Here is a 22,005-nt window from a genome sequence, read left to right as displayed (position 1 = left end):
AAAGCTGTCACCCACAGAAAATGTTTCTAAGAGCCCATGCACTTTTTTTCTGCCACAGTTGGCACCTACTATTTTCTGCATCATTAACATTTTCAAACAGACAAAACCACCCCAAATATTAATTTGAAAAAGAAAGGTAGCAAGATCACATTGACTGATGAGCAGAGCGTATTCTCTGTGTTCAGTGGAACAAACAGCGTATTTAAACACCTTCTGACACTCACTCCTGGAAGGAGTTGTCTTCACAGCAGTACCAACATACCAGCTGATACAAGGCAGCCAGTGTTGAATTGGTGGCTTTGTGCCACTCTTCAGGGTCAGATAGTACAAAATAATTGCATTAACTTCAAAATCACCAACTGGATGGGTGAAGTGGATGCTAAAATTTTTCACGGGCCAAACTCAGGTGTAGTGTGATTTTGTGATTGAGACAGGAACACAGTAATGCTGCATGAGCTCCAGATAATGGACATATTCACAATGCTGACAGGCAATTTGCTATGGTTACAGTCAGTCACCAGCGGCTTCCAAGAATTACCATACACTGTAGTTAGGACAGCTACCCTGGAAAGGCATACAGTATATCTCTCCAAATCATGAAATAACTTCTGTCATCAATGCACAAGCTTATCCAGCTATCATACATGGAATGTACTGATTTGAACAGCTAAGAATCTTGTTTGTTCTTCATTGTTAATCGTCCTTGGCTGTTGTTGCAACTATGCTAGGATTACATACACTACGCTATTTTGCTTTCTCTATCTGCTAAGTAGAAAGTAGATCAGTCTATCAGCAAATTGATTTGAAACATTCCTGGTTTGTTATTATTTCACTTGACTAAGGCAAAGGACCTGATTACTCAGAACCTCCTATATACACTGAATGCTTACTCAAGCAAACTGTCCTAAACCTGCTAGAAATAATCCTGAGGCAATATTTCCTGCCAGAAGGCTTGTCCTAGGAGCAGTCCCTGAAGCACACAAGAAGTCTTCCCATCTTTGCAGGATGCCTGGTTTTTAGCAGAACAACCTGAGACCTGCTGCTCCCCTTGTCAGGAATCTGGCTAGCACCTGTGAGCCTTTGCTTATTCAAGTGATTTTTGTCTCTCCATATTCATCTAGTGTCAAATAAGATAGTGTATCAGGTAATTTGATCCTATGTATCATCTGTACTTGTGTGGTATTATTACTTATTCTTTTAATGGTGTATGACTTTTTCCAAGGCGTGTGGTATCATTCTGTGTACAACTGAGCAGATCACTCTTAAAAAGCAGACTACTGAACACTCAGCAGTCTGTGCTTGTTCTTGTCGTTTTCTTCTAAATGCTCATTTACTTGTGATTCTGTTCCCCCACAATTAGAATGATTTGAACTTAGAACTAATCAATCTGTAGAGAGCACAGCAAAAGAAAAGCTCTCAAAGTGAGTGGATCTTGCTGTCAATTTCATAAGCACATTCTCCCACTTGAACAGCTTTAATGATTTGCCAAGAAAAATTGCAGTTTTACTTTGTCCCCCCTGCAACAAATGAAACATTATTGTCACAGGTTTGGATGAAAGAAATATTTAATATTTCCTATAATTACTAAATTATCTAGTTTTCCTGTACTGATCTATTAAAAGTCAAGACACGTCACAGTGACCATGGCACTAAGCACTCTTTAATTTATTATACACAAACCATGAAATAATCTACTGGATCAATGTTCTCATATGACATCAGGACTATTTAAAAAGCTGCTTGCAATTTTCAAAGATTACTTGGGACAATGTAGGAAAACAGTTTTCCAGGAAGTAGTGGTAATCATGCTTTATGCCATTTTTACCCAAAAATGCAGACAGAAGAAGGGGAGAGGTGTGTGTCTGTGGTGGTATGTAGTTTCTCCTTTACAGAAAGGAGAAGTTTGTGAATTAGTTTGTTCATCAGTTTGATCCTAAAATTAGATTTCTGCTGTCCCTAAGTTCTTTTCACTGCAACTAAATAGCACTTACAGAGGAACTAAAGAATCAAAAATTACAGTCTAGAAAATCAGATGGAAACATTTTTTGTATTTTTGGTACTGAGGCTACTCACTTTTCCCACACTGGCAAGAAAAAGAACGTGATGATATCAGGAGAGTCTTTCATCCTCCTCTTCTTGGAGTCTGTTAGCGTAATAAAATGTTTTACTTTCCAGTCTAAATCAGACTTATATAGGCTACAAATTCCTGAAGTCAACAGTATCTCCTGTAATCTGGAGTTTTCCAAAATCTCCATCAGTTATTTGAATGATGGAAGGTCACCTGCTACAAATACATCTGCTTCACATCATTTTTCCACAGAAATATGGTAATTATTCATTGAAATTTTAAGGACTGTAGAGGAAGCCACTGACAGCACTGAACACTTTTTAAGCTGATGGCATCTTAAACACCAGGCTGTGGGGCTGGAATGCTCTGTGTGAGGGGAACAAATACCGTCATGAGGGTATCCTTTAGTCAAATTTTATTTATGAGAGTCTGTTATCATAAAATCTTAATTTAAGAAGTAAGGATGCTGCAGGCAAAGAAGTATCCCTGCCACAGAGAACAGAATGAAGACTTCTGTACATATACAGTAAAGTTGCTATGGTCTTTTGGACCATAAAGTTGCAATGGATCAGAGAGGATAATCTTTATTATTCCTATTCAAAGATCATACCTGTAAATGGAGAGATTCTCTTAAACTTCAGGGGCTTCTGTATAAAAGGAAGAGACAAATGCCTAGTGCCAATAATGACCAATGAAATGGGAATCTGTATATATATATATATAACTGATTTGTTTACAAGAGATATATCACACAATTTTTCTGGCAAGCAGAAACCATAGCTTACTTCTTAGTATTTCCCATCTGTCTTACTTTATTTCCTCATATCTTAACAAACTGAAAATGGAGCTATTTATTTTCTGTTCTGTATTAAAAAAGATGCGTTAACTTTGATACCCAGATAACACATTAAACATTCATTTATTTGTGAGAGTTTCATTATATTATTACATATGCCTTGATTTGGTGCATAGGAAGTGTAAAGTTTAACATGCTGATTTTATTACCAATTTTAAGAAGTTGTGGAGCTTTACTCTATAATAGACAGGAGATATAGGTCTGAGTTTCCCATGTATTCCTGGGTACAGATGAGACTGGAATTTAAGCAATATGCCTTATCCTTGTAACAGGTTAATTTCAATGAGAGGTACTTGTTTAATTAGAACCAAACATAATCTTACAATCAAATAGTAAGTACAAAAAAAGGAGTAATTTTTTAATATGTGCAATAGCTTGTTAGCCTGTTATTGTTTCTAATTCCTTTTGCACTTCCTCTTGTAGCCATAGCTTTCTAAGTATCTAGGCTAAACTTTTCAGAAATTATTAGCAATTCTGGGCGCCTATTCAGAGTTAACCTATTGGGGCCCAAAAGCGAATGTTTAGCACTTTCTGTGATTCCTTCAAGGTAGTTAATATTAAGGCAAAATTACTAATCCTTACCAAACTTCTCCCATCCAAAGATACCAAATGTTCATCCCAGTGAACTCTGACATCTATTTCATTCCACATCCTCAGTCACTCTGGTTATCTGGCCAAGGAGCAATAGTTAAGGTCTGCCTAAACATTTAGAGAAGTTTTAAATTTCACTAGGTAGCTGGGCACTTTTACACGCTACTTATTTATACAGACTACATCAGGCTCATTTAATTTGCTCCACCCTATGTCTAATCAACATAATAGCTTGTTATTTGTCTTAAACTATAAACCAAATATTTCAAAATAAAACAACAAAAAAAACAGTATTGGGTTTTACAAACAAGTATATGACATAATAGTTTGTGGTAATGATTTAGGTTGGAGCAGCTTGCTTGTCTGGGATTTTAAATGCTCTCTTAGAACCAGTACTCAGAGACAAAGATGTGAACATTGACGATGTTACGATGAGATACCACTCCACCCATGACGTAGTTCATCTCCAGTTTCAGGATGGCATGGAAAGGTCCAACAATAGGCCTCACTTGGCGAACTACACCTGTTGGGATAGAAATAGGAGAATCAGATGGGTTTGGATGAACTGCACTCCCCTTCATTTTTAGTATAGCTGATTGAAAGTTATTTTATCTATTGGTTCTATAAATAGCTTGCAAGAAAGCTTGCAAAATAAGAATAAAATATAACTTTTCAACCAAAATACATTGAAGAATATTTAGAAAGAACACTAAAATGCTAATGGTGGAAAAACTATATATGCTGAAATTACTAAATTATTTTTTTTTACCTTTTATTGAGAGACATAAATTCTGTAAGCAGTCTCTGACCCTGCTTTTTAAGCAGAACATCAGGAGACTTTCCTTAGGTAAACCAGCACACATTGCCCTGAGGAGTACATGAGGATGCACACCTGGGAATGCTGTGCAATTTCTGGTACCATGTTGAAATCTGATTTTCATTTGGAACAGTAGAAATTATTTGTAATGCAGTCAAATCAACACTTTCCCTATAAACATCAGACAACACTAATCTGTAAATTGTTAGCGTACCATATCATGGATGGACAACCCCACTGGAAGCAATGAGAATAAAAGCAGGGGAGTTTAAGGAGCAAAGGGGGACTATCACAGCATCTGTTCCTGTGTCATTCCTCACATGAATGCTGGCCATTCCATCACCAGCATCAGGGCTTGACAATGAGGAAGGAAGTGGCAAGGGAGAAGTGAGCCGTGTCATCCAGGGCTCTAGTCCTTTGGTTTGTTTTACATGGAGGAGCCCCAGTGCCAGGACACAGCAGGATGGGGACTGCTGGGGGCTGAGAGTGGTGGGGTCCTCAGACAGGGCAGGGCTTCTCCAGACAGACAGGACGGGGGGCAGCCAGGTTCAACCAAGGGCCCAAATCACCAGGCAAAGTCATGGTAATGATGCTGCACCGAAGTCCGACCGTGGAGTCAATGTGTAGGTCAATCAAAGACCTACAACTTGATGGAGCTGGAGACCACCCCTCTTTCAGCACTGCTCAGGCAGGGACTGAAGCTGAAATGGGGCTCCTGGACTCTGGGCGGGGTGTAGAAGAGGACCTCAGGGAGGCCCATTTGGGCCATGAGGTCTTATCGGTGCCTTGACATTAAGTGGCTAAACAGAATAGCATTACAGCTTCAGACCTACACAAAAGAAAGTCAACAGGAGCTTTGCCATTGACCCCGAAGGCTCAAGATTAGATCATAAACGTGTTCTCACTTTGTGGTTATTTTCTAGATCCGGTGTACAGAGCAGGGAGCTACCAAACAGCTCTCATTGGAAAGGATGTATCCAAAATGTCAAACTCATGTGAACCCAAGGTCATCCAGCAGGCACAGGGAATCTGGTGGAGACACCCCCCCGCAGACACCTCCTGCTGACAACTGACTTACCTAGCAGGGTGTTTGATTCAGAAGGAAATACACAATTTAAGAAAGGCTTATTTAGATGTATCCCTTCTGCATGCTGGGGGTTATGTTTCATGAGCCTGCAGCACACCAGCGCCTTCCCAGAGTCCCAGCCAAACTCCTATAGCAGTCCCCTACAAACACATCAGCTTGAAATCTTATAGGAGGGATATACATTTGCTTATGCAGGCTGTCAGCACCTTCTTCTAAGGCAGTGGTGACATTACAGTTTTGTCCTGTTTAAACACTAATATCTTCATTATGCAGTGAAATTGCAAACTCTTCACCACATTCACTTTGCTTTCCATATTTAATACACTTTTAAAGCATCCTTCTTCCTACAATTTATATGTACATACATACATAAATACATACATACATAAATATATATGTGTGCTTATGTTATTAATTTTTTTTTAGTTCTCTGGGCTACTCTCCTGCCCCTTATAAAAATGACTGGGCTTGGCAGATGATATATTGAAAAGAAAAGCTGTGCTAAAATCACCCTCTCTTTAGGGTAGCATTTAAAGCATTTTGCTAACAACACGTCACATCATTGCAGGCACTTTTTCAACTGACAACCACAGAAACAGGCAGCATTGGAATCACTCAGTGCTGGCAAGCTGTTTCACTGCTAGCAGCTCATGAAGTGATCACCAAGCCTCGGATGGCGAAGGTTGCTGTTTCCATTCAGCAGCCTTTTGTAGTGTTGTCTACACTTTATTGCTATACTCTACTACCCTCTAGTCTAGAAGTGGGATTGCAATTTGGTTTTTTTCTGATGTGATGCAATTCTACTCATGATGGCTTATGCCACAGTACGGCATCTACCCGTTCATTGTTGATGTAGCATTCAAAGCAATTAGTAACTTTCTCATTCTTGCTTGGATGCGTTCTGCTAATAGGCAGAAAAAATGGAACATTTACTTTTAAGGTGGAACAGGCAAACACACTGTGATCCACGTGGCAGTACTTTTCCACACAGTTCTCTTGCTGCAGATCTAAAATCAAACCTAATAACGGTCTGAAAAGCAAATGCTGCACATTCTAAGACAGCTATACTGAAGCAAGAAATGGAAGAAATGTACAAAGAAACACAATACTCTTGTTATATTTATTTATCCTGTTTGTTGTGCCAATGTCCTAGATGGTCCTGAAATGACCACCAGTGCAAAAGAACTATTTCCTTTCTTCCCCTATAAAATAAATAGGGTGATGCAGTCAGATGGGTTTGTGCTACAGCATGTGTAGGATTGTAGGATGCAGTTGTTCTAAATGGGCAGAAGGGGGTGGGTGTGTGTGTGGGGGACGGGGGCAGGAAGAGTAAGGAAAAAACCTTGAAATGTTCTACTAGACAAAAGCATATGACAGGTTTCCAGCTCTTGGCAGATTTACTCATTGAGAGCTTTCCAAAGTTTTTTGGTGAAAAGCGCTAAAATATAAAACCTGGCTATTGTTTTCCACCAAAATGAATGACAAATGTGAGTGGAAGCCATGCAATAGCGAAGCTGCTCAAAGCCTGAAACCTGGCTACACGCTTATCCAACTCCCAGTGATCGATCCTGTTGCAGTGGTCCTAGGATTTGTCTCAGAAATGCTGTTAAAGGCTACCCGCTACAATGTGTCACTGCCTTTTGATGCTACCTGTGTCTGATTCTCTAATGTCTTGCACCTTTCATGTCAGGTACATAGGAGATGCAGCTATTTCAAACTCCAACAAGGCCAGCAGTTCCATATCTAATAATTCTGGATGTTTTTAAGTGACATGAATTTATCAGTTACTGAAACATTTGCATAAACATGTTCCTTTTGGCAGACTAATGCTGGGTCCAGATTTGTGGTCTGGCATCCTTCAGCATTTAGAGCTGAATATTAAGTATAAAACCATACTTCATAGAAATAGGAAGGTTACAATTTTTAAATGTACTGAAAAATCAAAACATGTAGAAATTAAGCAGTTGCTTTTGATCTCTTTTTTACCAGTCTAAATCAAAAAAAGCTGGATGGCGCCACTCAGATTTGACATAGGGATAACTGCAGACAGGAACCTGGTCCTGGACCACTGTAGCAGTGCACACTGTCCTGTGAGTCACACTATAGAATATCAGGAGAACAATGGTGGTGTTGCTCATTGAATGACCTTAAAACAGAGGGCTTTCAAATACCACCATCAGCTGGCCCTCTCTGCAACCAAAGCTGCAGACTCTACAGTTGGTAAATGTGGTCAGTTTATTTAAGCAAGTTCACCCAAATCTTTTTCCAACAAAGTTGGATTTCAGTTAGGTTAGCATTTTGCACAAAAAAAAACCCCCACAGGAGAACATTTGTCTATATTAAACCAGGGTAAATCATTGATAATAAATAAACAAGGAGATCCGCACTTTTGCTGAATTCCACGTGCCAGGTAATCCTGAGCGTCTGGGTTGTCTTGCCTTACAGGCACCTCTATGCAAGCAGGTGCTGTTACCCTCCAGTCTGATGTGCTGCTGTTGCTGTTTATACTCTTCAGTTCACAACCTGTGACCCAAACACAGACTCAACCTACAGAAAACCCTATGTGTCACAGGCCAGGCAGACTACTTTCCATCAGTTCACCTTTGTTTGGTTTTGCTTTTTTGTTAACTGAGCAGAGGTGTTATTACATGTCCCAAATCTGCCTGGGTATCTTCATGGTTTGCTGACCTCCTTTTAGAAAACAACAGTAAGACTTCTTTTTTTGCACACTTTGCCCCTATTGTAAACACAGTCTACACCCGTCCTTTTCATCTGCTACCTGTGTAAGCAAACAGCCCTGGCTTGAGAGGCAGTAAGTTTTTGGATGTCACAGTTATTTCTGCAGTGGTAAGTCTGACCATGGCCCAGAACTTTTAAAACTGTGTACTTAATACACAGAGATATACATTACATCATTATATAATATTTATATAATTACATAGTACATGTTATTATATATAATAATTATTATATTATAATTAGACATCATCGTAATATATTGGTGATATATATTCAATATATTACAAGATATATTAATATCATGTAATTCATACACAAGCGCTGTTCTCTTGCCCTGTTTCTTCTTCTTTCATGTTTCATATTTAAATTTTGTCTAACGTAAAAGTATGTCACCATGTGTAGTGAAGACATTAACCTAAATAATATATAACACTTATTTTGAAGTGAGAATATTGACAACAACCAACAGTCTTAGAGCCACGGTCACTGGATTACTGAGGCTTTGCTCACCAAAGAAGATGGAATAAGTAAGACAGCAAGGTTAATATTGTTAATCTTCCTAAGCTTTCAGCAGAATTTCTATTATTGTAATCAGATGCCACAGGTATTCCTTGGCTTGTCTATACCTCTTTAAGATATCATTACATTTCTCTGCTTTGAAATATGTGAGACCCTCAGGCAATTCACCTCTGTGTCTCGTTTCTGCTTGTATTTTTGCATTAGGCAGCCAATTTGCTAAGAAGCTGGATTTTGAACTTAGGAGACACACTGCTGTTTTGTTACCACATTAAACCACTCTGGATGACAAGTCCCCATGTTATAATGCATTAACATTCTGTCTCCAGAAATCCAGACTCCTGATCCTGACTCCCGTTCTATGCTCACTGCCCAGTATGCTGAAGGAGCATTTGCAAACTCTATAAAATACTTTTTAAAAAAGCACTTTTCTTCTTTTTTTCCCACTGTTAGCCACAAAATCTGCAGCAATTACACTTGTAATGAGTCTGGGTTACTGTGCTCCTTACACCTCTTGCTGAACACTGCATTTGCATTTTCTCTAGAGAAAGTTCCTCTAACAGGGATCTCCATGGTTTACTGGAAAGCAAAGCAGAGCCAAAGAAGCTTATTTTCACCCTGCCACTAAAAAAGGCTGTTTTGCGTTGGTAGAGGAGATGCATTATGTTATGTTTTCAGTTCCAGAGATGAAGGTTGCAGGATTTCCCACAGGGAAATCAGGGAGTGATTCTCGTCTGTCGTCAAATATTTAAATCTGTACCATCGTAAGAACATAGTACAGATGTAAGCTGCATCTATTCCTCAAAAAGAGAGCTCCAGATAACCTAAACTTTTAAGGACCCCCACAAAACCAAGCTGAGAAGAGTTAGTGGAGCAGGCAAGAAATCAGAGGCTGAAGGGAAAGGCAACAGGGCCTGCTGATTACTGGGGAGCTGTATCTGATGACTGCTGGAAGAGGGGATGTGCTGAAGTAAACCTCCCCTTGCCTTACCTGCATGTGCATATGCAGGCATATATATCTGTGTATATATAAACAATCCAAACTACGGCCAAATGAAAAGTTGTTCTTCCAAATAACCTGTGGGCTATGCTCAATAAGATACACTAAACACAGTTATCAAAAAAGCGATCAATTCCCTCAACCACATTTCAAGCTTTGTGTTAAGTAACAGGGACAAGAGTTCTTTCCCTCTCACCACCTTCCCAGCTTTCCCCCCGTACACGGGGTTACAGCTGTATCGCTTCGTTCCGCTCATCACATGCCAAAGGATAGTGGCATGTGCTGACCAAACAAAATTACTACTTCTTTTTCCTTTGCACTCACAGCAAACACACAGTCTCCTTTCTGTGATTCTTCTCAGATGGCAAGTTAACAAAGAGACATGTGGCTTTTCACTGTCAGTTGAATCCAACAGTTTTGCCCTCTTTTTCATTAGTGCAGGACTTTACACTTGACAGTACAGGTGGGTACTAATTTAGACAGTTTTTTCTGGGAACAAACAATTTATTTAGGAAAAAATGCTGGTTTTTTACATTGTAATGTTTTTTATGTTTACAGTTTTTTACATTGTTTAATTGTATGATCTATGGTCAGCTAAAAACTGACCACAAACTGCCTAAACTTGGGGTGGATGGTGAGAAGTTACTGAGAGAGCATGAGGTGGTAAAAAGAACAACCTACTTTTCTGATTCATTAATCTATAGTTAACATATTAATCCTGTCCTAAACAGAACAAAACACATCTTTTTATTCATTCTGAGACCTATTTTAAATTAAACAATCTGTAAAATGGTATCTAATATAACAAGAATGGGATATACATTTGAAATACCACAGGCAGACAAACAAGTCTGAGCATAGCTCATTGTTCACTTTTCCTTCAAAATAAGCACACAGTGCTATTGAATTATTTTTTTCATATTTGCATTCTGGCCATGAATTATTAAAATTAATTTTCACAAATCAGAAACTAATAGGACAACTGAGAATTAGTTTTCATTCACTCTACTGCAAGCGGAACTACTGACCGTACACACACAAAAAAGAATATTTCACATTAGTTAGAATTAACAGCAACTTGGTATATGAAATATGATATAAATTATCATGTGGAATACAGTTCCACAGGAATGTTAATAGAAGCTCCATTGTAAATTACAGTCACAGACAGCAAAGGGTCTAAGGGCTGAGGAAAGCTAAAGATTCTCCTAGGATCTTCCTGGAAATTCTTATACATGATGCTGTTTCTTTGCCCCTGATAACACAGCCTGTTTCACTGGCTGCCTCGCTCTGAGGTCCCCAGGCAATTTCTAACCAAGTACACCCCAGCAAGGCAGGCAGGACAGCAGAGTCAAAAAGCTGAGCAGGGTACGAGGCTTAACAGTTGAGAGGCAGGAACACAGACCAGGGCTGAAAAATGCATAGCTTGTTCATGCAGAATGTATGACATTTCAGTAGCAATAGGCTCATTTCTATTCTTGATGAGATAAAATCCCATGTGAGGAGCATAAGAGCCCAAGCAAATCAGAATTTCCCCTAAATGTCCTAATCCTTGGGCTATGGGTCTACAGGTCTGCTTGTAAGCAAAAGCTAAAGTCCATCACAAAATGTGCCCCCTTTGAAAAAAACACAGGAAGGACTGGCAAGTGAGTGTGCTATTACATAGTGAGAGTGAGTGCCATCTATTTTCAGATGGAACTTTTGGGATGAGCTGCTAGTGACACCTACCAGAGAGATTTCAATGACACAAAAAACACCTTATAATTTTTCCTCTAGCTATTTTCCTTGTGTTTTAAATGGATTCTTGGAACATGAAATGATTAATTTGGAAAAATTCAAGTACCAGAATGTGGTAAGAGCTGTGGAACTAGAGCCTAAATTCAACTGAAACTCAGGTAATTTATTGGGCTTTATATTAACTTCCAAATAATCACAGCCTATGTTCTGAAGACCTACATTTGGCTGTTCCTTGATCTCTGTTTACCCACAAAAAAAACACTCTGGTCCTTTTTACAGCCTTGTCAGAGATGAATAGTCCTAGCTGCCACAGTGCAACAATAACTACCCTTTTTAAAGCAATGGATCTTTGGGAATCACAAAAATAGCCTTCAAATAGTCTGCTAGTCTGTGTCAGGCCACGAGTATGTATGATTATATACAAAGGATGGACATAGGCTCTCCCCTAATATTAGCGATCTTCTTTGGTGCCATGTGGATGTTGCAGTAATGAAGCCGAGGGGTTATCACCTCAGCCTCCTGGAACCTAAAGGCATTGCACAGCTATTAAAGAAAAGTAGCCCAAAACACTGGCACGCTAGCAGTAACGCGTGGTGAACAACTTTTTGTAGGGGAAAAGCATGCCGAGTTTCCCTTAAGCAATACAAGAAGACCAATCTTCTCATGTTAATGCAAGATCCTGGACTATAATTCAGTAATTTCAAGTTTGCTTTTCTCCTCAAGGCCTCTTCCTTTATACTGCTGGCCAAGATTTTCAAAATTACGAATAAACATCTCAGATGCATCAGTGTTTCTTAAGAGCCTAGTCATAGTTTCAAAAGAGATGTTCAGGCAATTAGGAAGTTTAGGACCAGGGAAATGATCATTGCAGTGGCTATTTTAAAAGGTAAAGTTGATACAATCATTCCAGAAATGAACAAGAGAAAAAAAAAAAAAAAGAAAAAAAAAAGCCATGAATAAATGCTTCCTTGGATCAAACCATAGACAATGAGTTGCAGGTTAGGCTTGAATACCAGACTATTCCAGTCTACAACATGTAAATACATATCTATAGCATGAAGCCAAAACTATATAGCCAAATTGGGTTTTGGCTCTGTAGCCCTCAACTCAAACTAGTCATGTTAAGATTTGCAATAAAAAAGTTATTTCTTTTTCAGTACTCATTACAAATATACAAAGTTCATCAACAAGGTTGAAAAATAATTCACATCCTGGTCACAAACAGAAAATATATATTTTAGGCTCTTTTATCAATTTTTTTCTGTAAAAAGCTTTGGGGCTTTGCATATGTTAAAGTTTAATTAAATTCCTTTCCCAAAGGCTGCTCTTTATTCCAAAATGTTATGTCAAAGCAATGATTCTTAATGTTTAAATTGCTCTGCCAGCATAGTTACTAGAGTACTTACTGACCTATACCATGCCAGGGGAGATGGGAAGTGAATAAACTGTTGGATAATTCCACAATGTATCCTAGCTTTGAAAAGATAATCCTTCAAACATTGCACATTAGGGAATGTCTTACTACATTTGGTAGAGTGAAAGCTGCAAAGTTTCCCCTTTAGTAGCAATCCAGTCCTGTCATGTTTTCAACGTCATTGCAAACCAGTATCAGAACCACATAATAGTTGAGGCAGGAAGCACCTCCGAAGACCGTCTGTACAAGCCCTTGCTCAAAGCAGAGTCACCAAGAGCATGTTGGTCTGGGCTCTGTTCACTCTGGGTTTGAGTATCTCTAGGGATGGAGATTCTACAGCTCCAGGCAACATGTTCCAGTGTTCAACCACATTTAAATAAAGTTTTTTCATATGTTTAAATGGAATGGCTGGTATTTCAGTTTGTGCCCTTCGACTCTTGTCCTTTCCACACCGCTGAGAAGAGTCTGTCTTCTTTATTCTGTCCCATTAAATTGATCAGATTCCTTGAGCCTCCTCCAGGCTGAACAGTCCCAGCTCTCAGCCTCTCCTCAAATGACAGATGCTCCAGTACCTTAATCATCTTAATTGCCGTCTTCTCTCCACTCTGTCCACGTCGTTCTTACACCAGGAAGCCCAGAGCTGGACACAGCACTCAGTGGTGACCTCACCAGTGCTGGTAGAGGGGAAGGATGACCCCCTTGAGCCTGCTGGCAACACTCTTCCTAATGCAGCCCACTGGCTGTTTTTGGCACAAGGGCATGTCATCAGTTCATGATCAACTTAGTATCCACCAGGATCCCCACGTCTTCCTCTGCAGAGCTGCCTTCCAGCTGGTAAGCCTCCAGTGTGTACTGGTACACAGGGTTATTGCTGCCCTGGGGCAGGACTCTGTATTTCCCTTTGCTGAACTTCATGAGGTTCCTGTCAGACCATTACTCCAGACAGCTGAGGTCCCTCTGAATGGCAGTACAACCCTTCAGTGTATCAGCCACTCAGCACAGTTCTGTTTCCTCTTCAAACCTGGTAAGGTGCACTCTATCCCATCATCCAGGCCATTAACGAAGAAACTGGGCCCAGTATCGATCCTCTAGATACACCACTGGTGACTGGCTGCCAGCTGTGCTTCTGTTCACAACGCTTGCAGCCTGGCAGTTCAGTGTTTTCAGTTTACCTCACAGTTCATTTACCTAGTCTACAATTCCTCAGGCTGCCTCTAAGGACATTAAGGAAAACGGGTGTTGAAAGCCTTACTACAGTCAAGATAAGCGACATCCGCTCTTCTCTCATCCACTAATCCAGTCACCTCTTTGCAGAAGGCTGAGAGGTTGGTCAGGCATGATTTCCCCATCATTAATCCTTGCTGACTACTCCCAGTCACCTCCTTGTCCTTAACATATTTGGAAATGGTTTCCAGGCAGATTTGCTCCATCACCTTCCCAGGGACTGATGTGAGGCTGACCAGCCTGTAGTTCCCTAGGTCCTCTTTCTTGGCCTTCCTGAAGAGTGCAGTGACATTTGCCTTCTCCCAGTCCATGGGAACTTCTGATCACAACCTTTCAAAGATAACTGAGAGTGGCCTTGCAATGACATTGGCTAGTTCCCTCAGTGCTTGTGGTGGCCCACCTCAGCTCCCATGAACTTGGGTATGTCCAGCTTGCTTAAATGTTCCCTAACCTGATCCTCCTCCCCCCAGGGTAAGTATTTCTTGCTCCAGAGCTTCCTGTTGCCCTGAGGGCCTCAGGACTCCTGAAGGCCAGTCTTATCAGTAAAGAATGAGACAGAGGCGGCACTGAATACTTCAGCTTTTTCCATGTCTTTTGACACCAGGTCTCCTGCCCCATTCAGAAGCAGGTCCACATTTTTCCCAGTCTTCCTTTTGCTGTTGATGTGCTTGTAGAAGCCCTTCTTTTTGCTCTTCACAGCAGTGGACTGCGCCTCCACAGGCAGTCTCACAGGCATTATGTTCCTCCAGTCCTCCTCAGTTCATGACTGTGCCTAAAGGCACAATCTAGCTGTCAAACTGCAGGCATTTCCCAGACCACCAGATGTCTGATGACTTCAGAAAGTTAATGTACACCTTAGATTCTTCCATCTCTCAAAAGCTAAACAGTCATCTTCATTTTTTTTTCTCTCTCTTTTTTTTTGTGCAAGCTATCTATATTTCTCTCAATTATTTGTGACAATAACAACACAGGCTCCTGCTATGTGGTGCTCTATAGTTTCTGATATAATCTGTTTTATTAATAAGTGGCTGCTCTTTGGAAAATGAAATATATCTTGGTAATCATCACTGCAGGCATCATATCATATACAGAAAAATAGCTCTGAAGTTATCATTAATCCTTGAGCTGCCACACTTGACAAAAATAAATACGGTTAAAGGATTCAGAAAACTCATTAATCAAAATACAAGTAGTGAAATAGATTTCCTCTTGCTTTGAAGTATATTGCCCTCATAACGTTGTGAATTAGACCTTCGTTCAAGTTTGATGGCGAACACTTCACAAAGTAACAGATTTGGAGAATCAAGTTAGAGTTGGATGTTAACAAGGTTTCTATGCTGACGGAAAACTGCTTCACAGCAGTGTGGCTGGCAATACATATCTTTGCTGAAGTACCTGGGGACAAGATTTTCAACATCATGACCTTTTCAAACATGAACCTCCCAGATCTTTATTCAAATTCCTAAGAAAATGGCCTAATTATCAACTTTTGAGCAACCAAGTGCTTATAAAAAAAAGTCAGTTTGGACACAAAAAAAATCTCACTTTCATAAGCTACATGACGTTTAGGGTGATTTCACTGTTGGTGTAAGCTGATCAAAAATAGTGGTCCTGCTATATCCTCCCCCCTTCTCTTGGATTAACAACTGAGAGAAAAGAACCAAAAATGTAGCTTGCTGCACAAGCACTAACACTGACAACAGGGAAAGGGCTGGAGCCTTTGTTCAGAGGTAGGTGGGAAAGGGGGAACTCCCTTTTGAGCACCAACAAAGCTCGAGGTCACTTAATACAACCCCAATGTTCCTGATTAGGGAACAGAAAGGCAATGGTGACTTAGGTGCTGTAACAGTGAGTATTGCACCACTGGCCTGAAGGGGACTCCTGATGCCTTGGGCCAGTTGGATTGCAGTGCTGACCACGGTGGGGTGGCATGTTATCTCAGGGAGAGACAAAAATGCCTGTGTCCCTGCAGCAATTCAGTAACCACGACCCAAAAGTGCAGCTCCAAGCTGTACTGTATCCTCCTCTGAGAGGTGTCATAGAGCAGGGGGGTAGGACAAGATGCCCCTCAGAAAAAAACAGCAGTGTAACGAGGTGGGCCTGCGCCTGCGACCATAAGCTACACTTATTGCTCAGATCCCTCCTGTGCTCAGAGGATCTATTGATCACTGTAATCATTTACAAGGCACATAAAGACAAAGCTCTCCTTTAAAGACTGTCCAAACAATTGTGTCTAAAACTCTCCAGGTACTTGTAGCCTTTGAAGTTTCAACCTAGGGTGCAAGTCTTAGTTTATATTTAGCTAAAACTGAATCTGCTTCTCTTTTTGCCTTTCCTTTCACCTCTAAAGAAAAAAAGAAAAAGGAAATTACAGCACAGGAATTACATTTCAGCATGAAAAAGGATCTTTCTGCCTTATTCAACAGATCAGAAATTTGGGATTCAATTTACTATAAATGTTACCCTTCAACCACTCAATGAAATTTAATTTTGTTAACACTTGGGCTTCTCTAGAAAGCTTTGATTGCTGAAATGCATCAAATAAAGAGGCAATAAAGAGGCCTCATGGTATTAATACAATTTTTGGCCAGAAACAAATGGTAAATATTTTCAAAGCTATTATCTGTCATGTTGGATCATATGGAGCCTTGGTATTACGAAAGAATTAAAAACAACCTTTGATTTTACTGAGGTTTGGCTAGTTTACAAATACTGTGATCTTTATTAAGGATACCAAATAACTTCAGAGAGATGTGCTCTTATCTTGGTTTGGCAAACTTGAAGTGCTTTCAGATCTCTGGTTTGCCTTCCAGCCAAACCTCGCAATGGGTTTTAATGTTGACAATGCTGCGAAATCACTCATGCCTAAAATGCAATAACTGTACTTGAAGTAGCCTCATTAAAAAATAGTTTCCACCATATATTTTTTAATCTTTCCTGTTCCACCTTTGAGAACGTGACATGCTTTATGCAGTGTAAAAATCATATATTACAAAAACAGGTGGGAAAACTTCAAGGCTGAATGTGCAAAACATGCAAAATCACATATGTCAGCCTCCTGATACTTTATTCCCACTATCTTTTTACAGGGGGTTTAGTGTCCATCGTGGTACACCATCACATACATGTTCTCTCTCCATTTAGTGAGAGTGGCTTAGTTTACCCTACCTGTCCCACAACCTCATTATTCCATTTCAGCCAAGCTTTGATACAGTAGCATATCCATGACACCTGGGCAATTAATTATTGTAACCCTAAGCATTTCTTGGCAAAAAGCTACATTATGGCACACAGCACGATATGGCTCTGTGATTCAATTTACCATGGAAGAAAAAGTACATAATCCTGAGAATTTGACGTGAAAGCCTTTATATAGCTGCTCAGTCATCACCTAGAGGCGACAGCTCTGCTGGTATTGTTAGCAGAACTTCTGAAAAGGGAAGCTTTCTGAATCTTAATGTGTGTTAATCCCTGACCAAATTCTCAAAACAAGGCTGAAATAAGGGGTCACTTCACCACATTTGACCCCTTTAAAAATAAAAGTTAGGGTGGCTTTTTTGGTTGTTTTTGTTTTTGTTTTTGTTTTCATTAAATTTTTTTAAGTAAGCTGTGCATCTTACTGGGAAAGATTTATGACATGCCTCGAGTCTCTTATCTTCTGTCTCTACTTTTATAGGGTGTGTAGATGCTACTGCAGGAATGATATGCTTGCTATCAACACACAAAGTCAGGAGTAGCAGCAGAAGCAGCTGAAACAGTTGCACAAATATTTCACACTTGGAGAGCCTCAGAAAAGCATGTCTCTGGCTACTCTAAACCAGGCAAAGCACCTCAGAAGGCTGAATTCACACAGACATTTCTCAGAGGAATTGCTATAGTACGGTTCTTGGTGTACTGGATTCCAAACCTGTCTTTATTTGTTCATATATGTAGTATCTCATCCCACTGTTTAAAATTAATACCAAAAATGCATGCTATGTAATCTGAACCAAGGACCTTTGCTGGTCCCCTTAGCTGTTCCCTGACTCAGTCCATTTCTTTCCTAAGTTGGCAGGTTTTATACTTCAAGTCACAGTTCACAAAACTTTGTCAAGGTTGCAGTGTGATTTATTTGTCTGCTGGCTTTATGGAAACTGTAACCAAAGGTGGTCTGTATGAATGTTTTTCTAATACGTTACACTTTCCTACCCGAGGGGTGAGATGAACATTGATCAAGGAGGAACGTTTGATTAACCAGATACTTGCAATGTGCTCAAGTGAAATTTGGCATTAGGAAGGTTGTTCCACTCGAGCACGAGACTCATTCTCACCAGAAAGGCACCTTCAGCATTTCTCGGATACAAAATGAAAATTCACCTTCTGCTCGAATTACTTGTTTGCCTCCAGAAGAGCTCTCCAGGCTGACATTTTTTCTGGAGGGGAGGGAGGGTGTTGAGAGATTTGACTACCGCACAGTGCAGTCATCAGCATCCCGAAAGGGCAGGTTCAGGCAATAAATCTAGGATCCCGTTTACCAAATGGCTTCTGGGTACCCTTGTCTCAAATGCATAGCTACTAATTTCGACAGGGCAACCTGGCATACAGAAAAACTCACAAAATATTCTTTGCTGAAGGGCTCCTCTCGTGAAAGGGGCAAGTGTAGATGAAACCAGCACAAAGATACTGAAAATAACTGTGTCTTTTTTTAATGTAAGGCTCCAAAAGCCTGTCGAAAAACCTACTGAATTATGTCCCTGCTCTGTGTGCTGACTGTGAATGACTGGACAGCACGGGTTTTGTATCACCAGACACCATTGTCATTTCATGGTAATGACATTATAGTCATAACAAAAGGTGGCTATTGTTGCTTACTTTCTAGTAGAAGTATCCACAAGGGGAGATAATGTATATGCTGAAATCTGCGCCCCAGTGAGCAGCGGAGCTCTCCTGGATGCCCTGGCTCTGCCTATACCTAGCTGCCATTTCCCCACAGAAAAGCAACTGTAGATGAACTACTTTTAGCATCACAGCTGTGCCAGGAAGCCCAAATCAGTCTGAGGATCTCATTATGCTAAACACCGTAACAAATGCACAGTAAGAGCCAGCCAGCCTCTGGCCCAAAGATAAAGAGTCTAGAGCAAGAGAGGATAAGGGAGAAGCAGAGAGGAATGTGAAGCTACTTGCCCAGCACTGCAGAGTGGGTCCAGGAACACAGTTCAGAGACAAATATTTTGCAATCCAGTGACTCTGAATTCAATGTCAGACCATACAAGCATTTGCGTGGCAGACTGAAAAGACTTTGCCACACTGGGAACGGCCAAACTACTTATGAGATACAGAACTACTACCCCTGTGCTAGGGACAGGTTGCCCAAAAAGTCAAATAAACCTCCAGCCTCCTTCTCCTGCCCCCTATCAATATGGGATCCCACAAGCACCCTTTCTATGGTACCTGCTTTTGTTTACCTTCTGACCATTCTTTAAAAGTCTCTCCCTAGCCTCTGGAACATATGAATGATGATACCATAGTAGAAATTAGACTACTAATAAATCCAGTGTTGCACTATCAGTAGTTGAGATGCTTTCTGTAATGGTTCAAAGGTAAAATCATGAACTATCACATGTGTAAGAGGCTGGAAAGTCAGGACAGAGGTAGCAGTGAAATCCTTCCAAACAAAAGTGGAGATCAGTAGTACATACCTCTAAAATTATAAGCAATTGTTGACACCGTGTACTCAAGCACCAGCACCACACCGCTGAGAAGCTCTATAGGTACAAGTGCAATTTTATAATTTATTGGCTCTGGATATTTTTGGTAAGAATAGTATCAATCTGCATAATAGGTAAGAATATATGCTTAGGTTAGTATTAAATGCAATATGGAAGATTTCAGCCTATCAAAACTACTTTTAGTAGTTTTTACATTTTTTTAGCTGTATTATGAAATTTTTTAATCTTCCTGAAGTTTTCCAGACTACAAGGTGGTATTACAGTCACCTAAGAAAATGAATGCATAGCTGAGGGGGGAAATGTTTTATAGTATCTGATAATACCCGAGGCATTGATAGGACATTTTTGTACAGGCTGAAAATGCATTCTTCATTTTTCACTGACAGCTGGTTAAAGGAGGAATGTAGTGAAAAGTCTATAAAAGCTTAAAAAAACCCACAAACCTGGGTAAGTCTGCACTTCTGTTTTTCTCCCGCCCATGCTAGTAAGTGATGTACAGTTGTTAACAGTATCTTTTGGATTCAGTGCCACCTTGGCCCATCACCACGCCAGGCAACAGAGAGTCTACAGCACTTCTTGACCCAGGGAAGAATGGGGTTTCACATGTCTTTAACACAACGGGGTACAAGTGTTGGAGGCAACTTTTGACACAATTCTTTTTCTTCAGCTTGCATGAAGTCTATGCAGTGCCACTCCAGCAGGCTGGGTTTGGTTCCTTCTCTTCCACTGGACGTTATTTTCTGTAGGTCAGCACAGCTAGTTTTGGAGCCTGTTTTTATGTCTTTTGGCTCTTCTGTGTCTGATACTGCTGATCATTGATTCCCATCTGATGTATTTTCTTCCCCTGATTTTGCAATACTGTCATTGTCTCTTTCTTCTCCTACCTTTGTGCCTGCTCCTCCCTTATCTCCTTTGGGAGACTGTGTTCTTTCTTTTTCTAACATTCCCTGGGGCAGCTCTTCACTCTGTTTCTACTTTCTCTTTCCTTCCTCACAACCTGCTCCTACACACTTACCTCCTCCTATGACCTCAGCTGCTCTCTCTCCATCAACAACTCACAACCAGCCTGATCAGCCACTCTCCATCCAATCCTACCTATTTCTCATCTTCGCTAACACCTTCTCCTTGACGTCTTGGTGTCAACTTAAAGGGACAATAGCTAAAACTGATGACCTGACTCTCTTCAGTCCACAATTCTCTGTCAGTGTTGAAGTCCTCATTTCTCTTCTGCACCTCCATCTCTAGCAGCTCCTCTCACCCTCTAGACCTTTACCAAAAGAAACCTGTAGCTTATCACTCTTTTTTAGTGTTATACTTTTGAGAGCATCTTGTGCCTTCCCATTCACACAAACACAGTTTAGATGCAGGTCCTTCTTAAGGTGTCATCTCTTTTCTTGTTTGTGACAACCTAGAAAAAAACTGGTTTACTACTGAAGGACTTCCTGGAAGAGCATCCTCACTGATCTGTCCTTTCTACCCCGCTTTTCCCAGTGCTCCCTCCTTTCTTTGAATCCCTTTGTTGGTTTCCTTTGTTCTGACATTGTCAGGCTTTATTACACTCGGCACTTTCAGTAACACTGGTAAGTATTTTCCTACTTTTTTCCATATGCTCTTACACATTTCATCTCTCTCTGAGCTAGTCCAAGTCTTGTCTTTTTAAAAAACCTCTCCTATAGAGGTTTTTTACCTTTTCTTTTGTAGAGAAGATTTGTCTTGTAAAGGTATTTGGTGATCTAATCTCCATTAGCAGACAAAATAGCTTTGATAATCCAGTCATTTCTCCTAAAATATTATAACAGAATGAAACATGCTTGTTATTCCTTTTACCCATGCATCTATGATTTATTATCAGAGTAAATGTATACTTTCCTCTCCATTATCAGCTGCAAAAAAAGATTAAAAAGTAGGCTACACAGATTCAAGAGACATGTCCATGAGTGGTCATCAAGCATGATGGTCCAGGTGTGCTCTCCCAGAAGCGTATAAACTGACTACAGCAAGTTGGAATATTATATTTGGAGAAAGATTCCTGCATACCTGTCTGTTACTGGGCCATATGTTGGACACTGGTTACTGGGCTAGTTGGGCATTTGCTCTGCTGGAATCCCTAAGTTACATCCCCACAGTTATGTTCCTATGATTTAATGGGATAACCAATAAAGCTTTCTGATAACCAATAAAGCTTTCTGTTACCATTTATGTCCTTTGTCTTTTTCCACCCTTATACAAACACTCCCCCTTTCTTTAC

The 22,005-nt window shown here is 40.3% G+C and overlaps 1 protein-coding gene across 3 annotated transcripts in view; it reads right to left on the bottom strand.

Moving 5' to 3' along the window:
- Positions 1 to 1,638: 1,638 nt before the first annotated feature.
- Positions 1,639 to 22,005, bottom strand: part of FBLN1 (fibulin 1) — an 81,749-nt gene continuing 61,382 nt past the window's right edge. For all 3 annotated transcript variants that reach the window (XM_055808085.1, XM_013300732.3, XM_027789395.2), the window contains exon 17: positions 1,639 to 4,038. In XM_055808085.1, the coding sequence (XP_055664060.1) occupies positions 3,899 to 4,038 (140 nt within the window). In that variant the 3' untranslated portion in view covers positions 1,639 to 3,898. The remainder of the gene's footprint in view (positions 4,039 to 22,005) is intronic.

The sequence above is a fragment of the Falco peregrinus genome, chromosome 6, assembly GCF_023634155.1.
Source record: "Falco peregrinus isolate bFalPer1 chromosome 6, bFalPer1.pri, whole genome shotgun sequence".
Taxonomy (NCBI): domain Eukaryota; kingdom Metazoa; phylum Chordata; class Aves; order Falconiformes; family Falconidae; genus Falco; species Falco peregrinus.
This window is presented reverse-complemented; position numbering and strand designations above follow the sequence as displayed.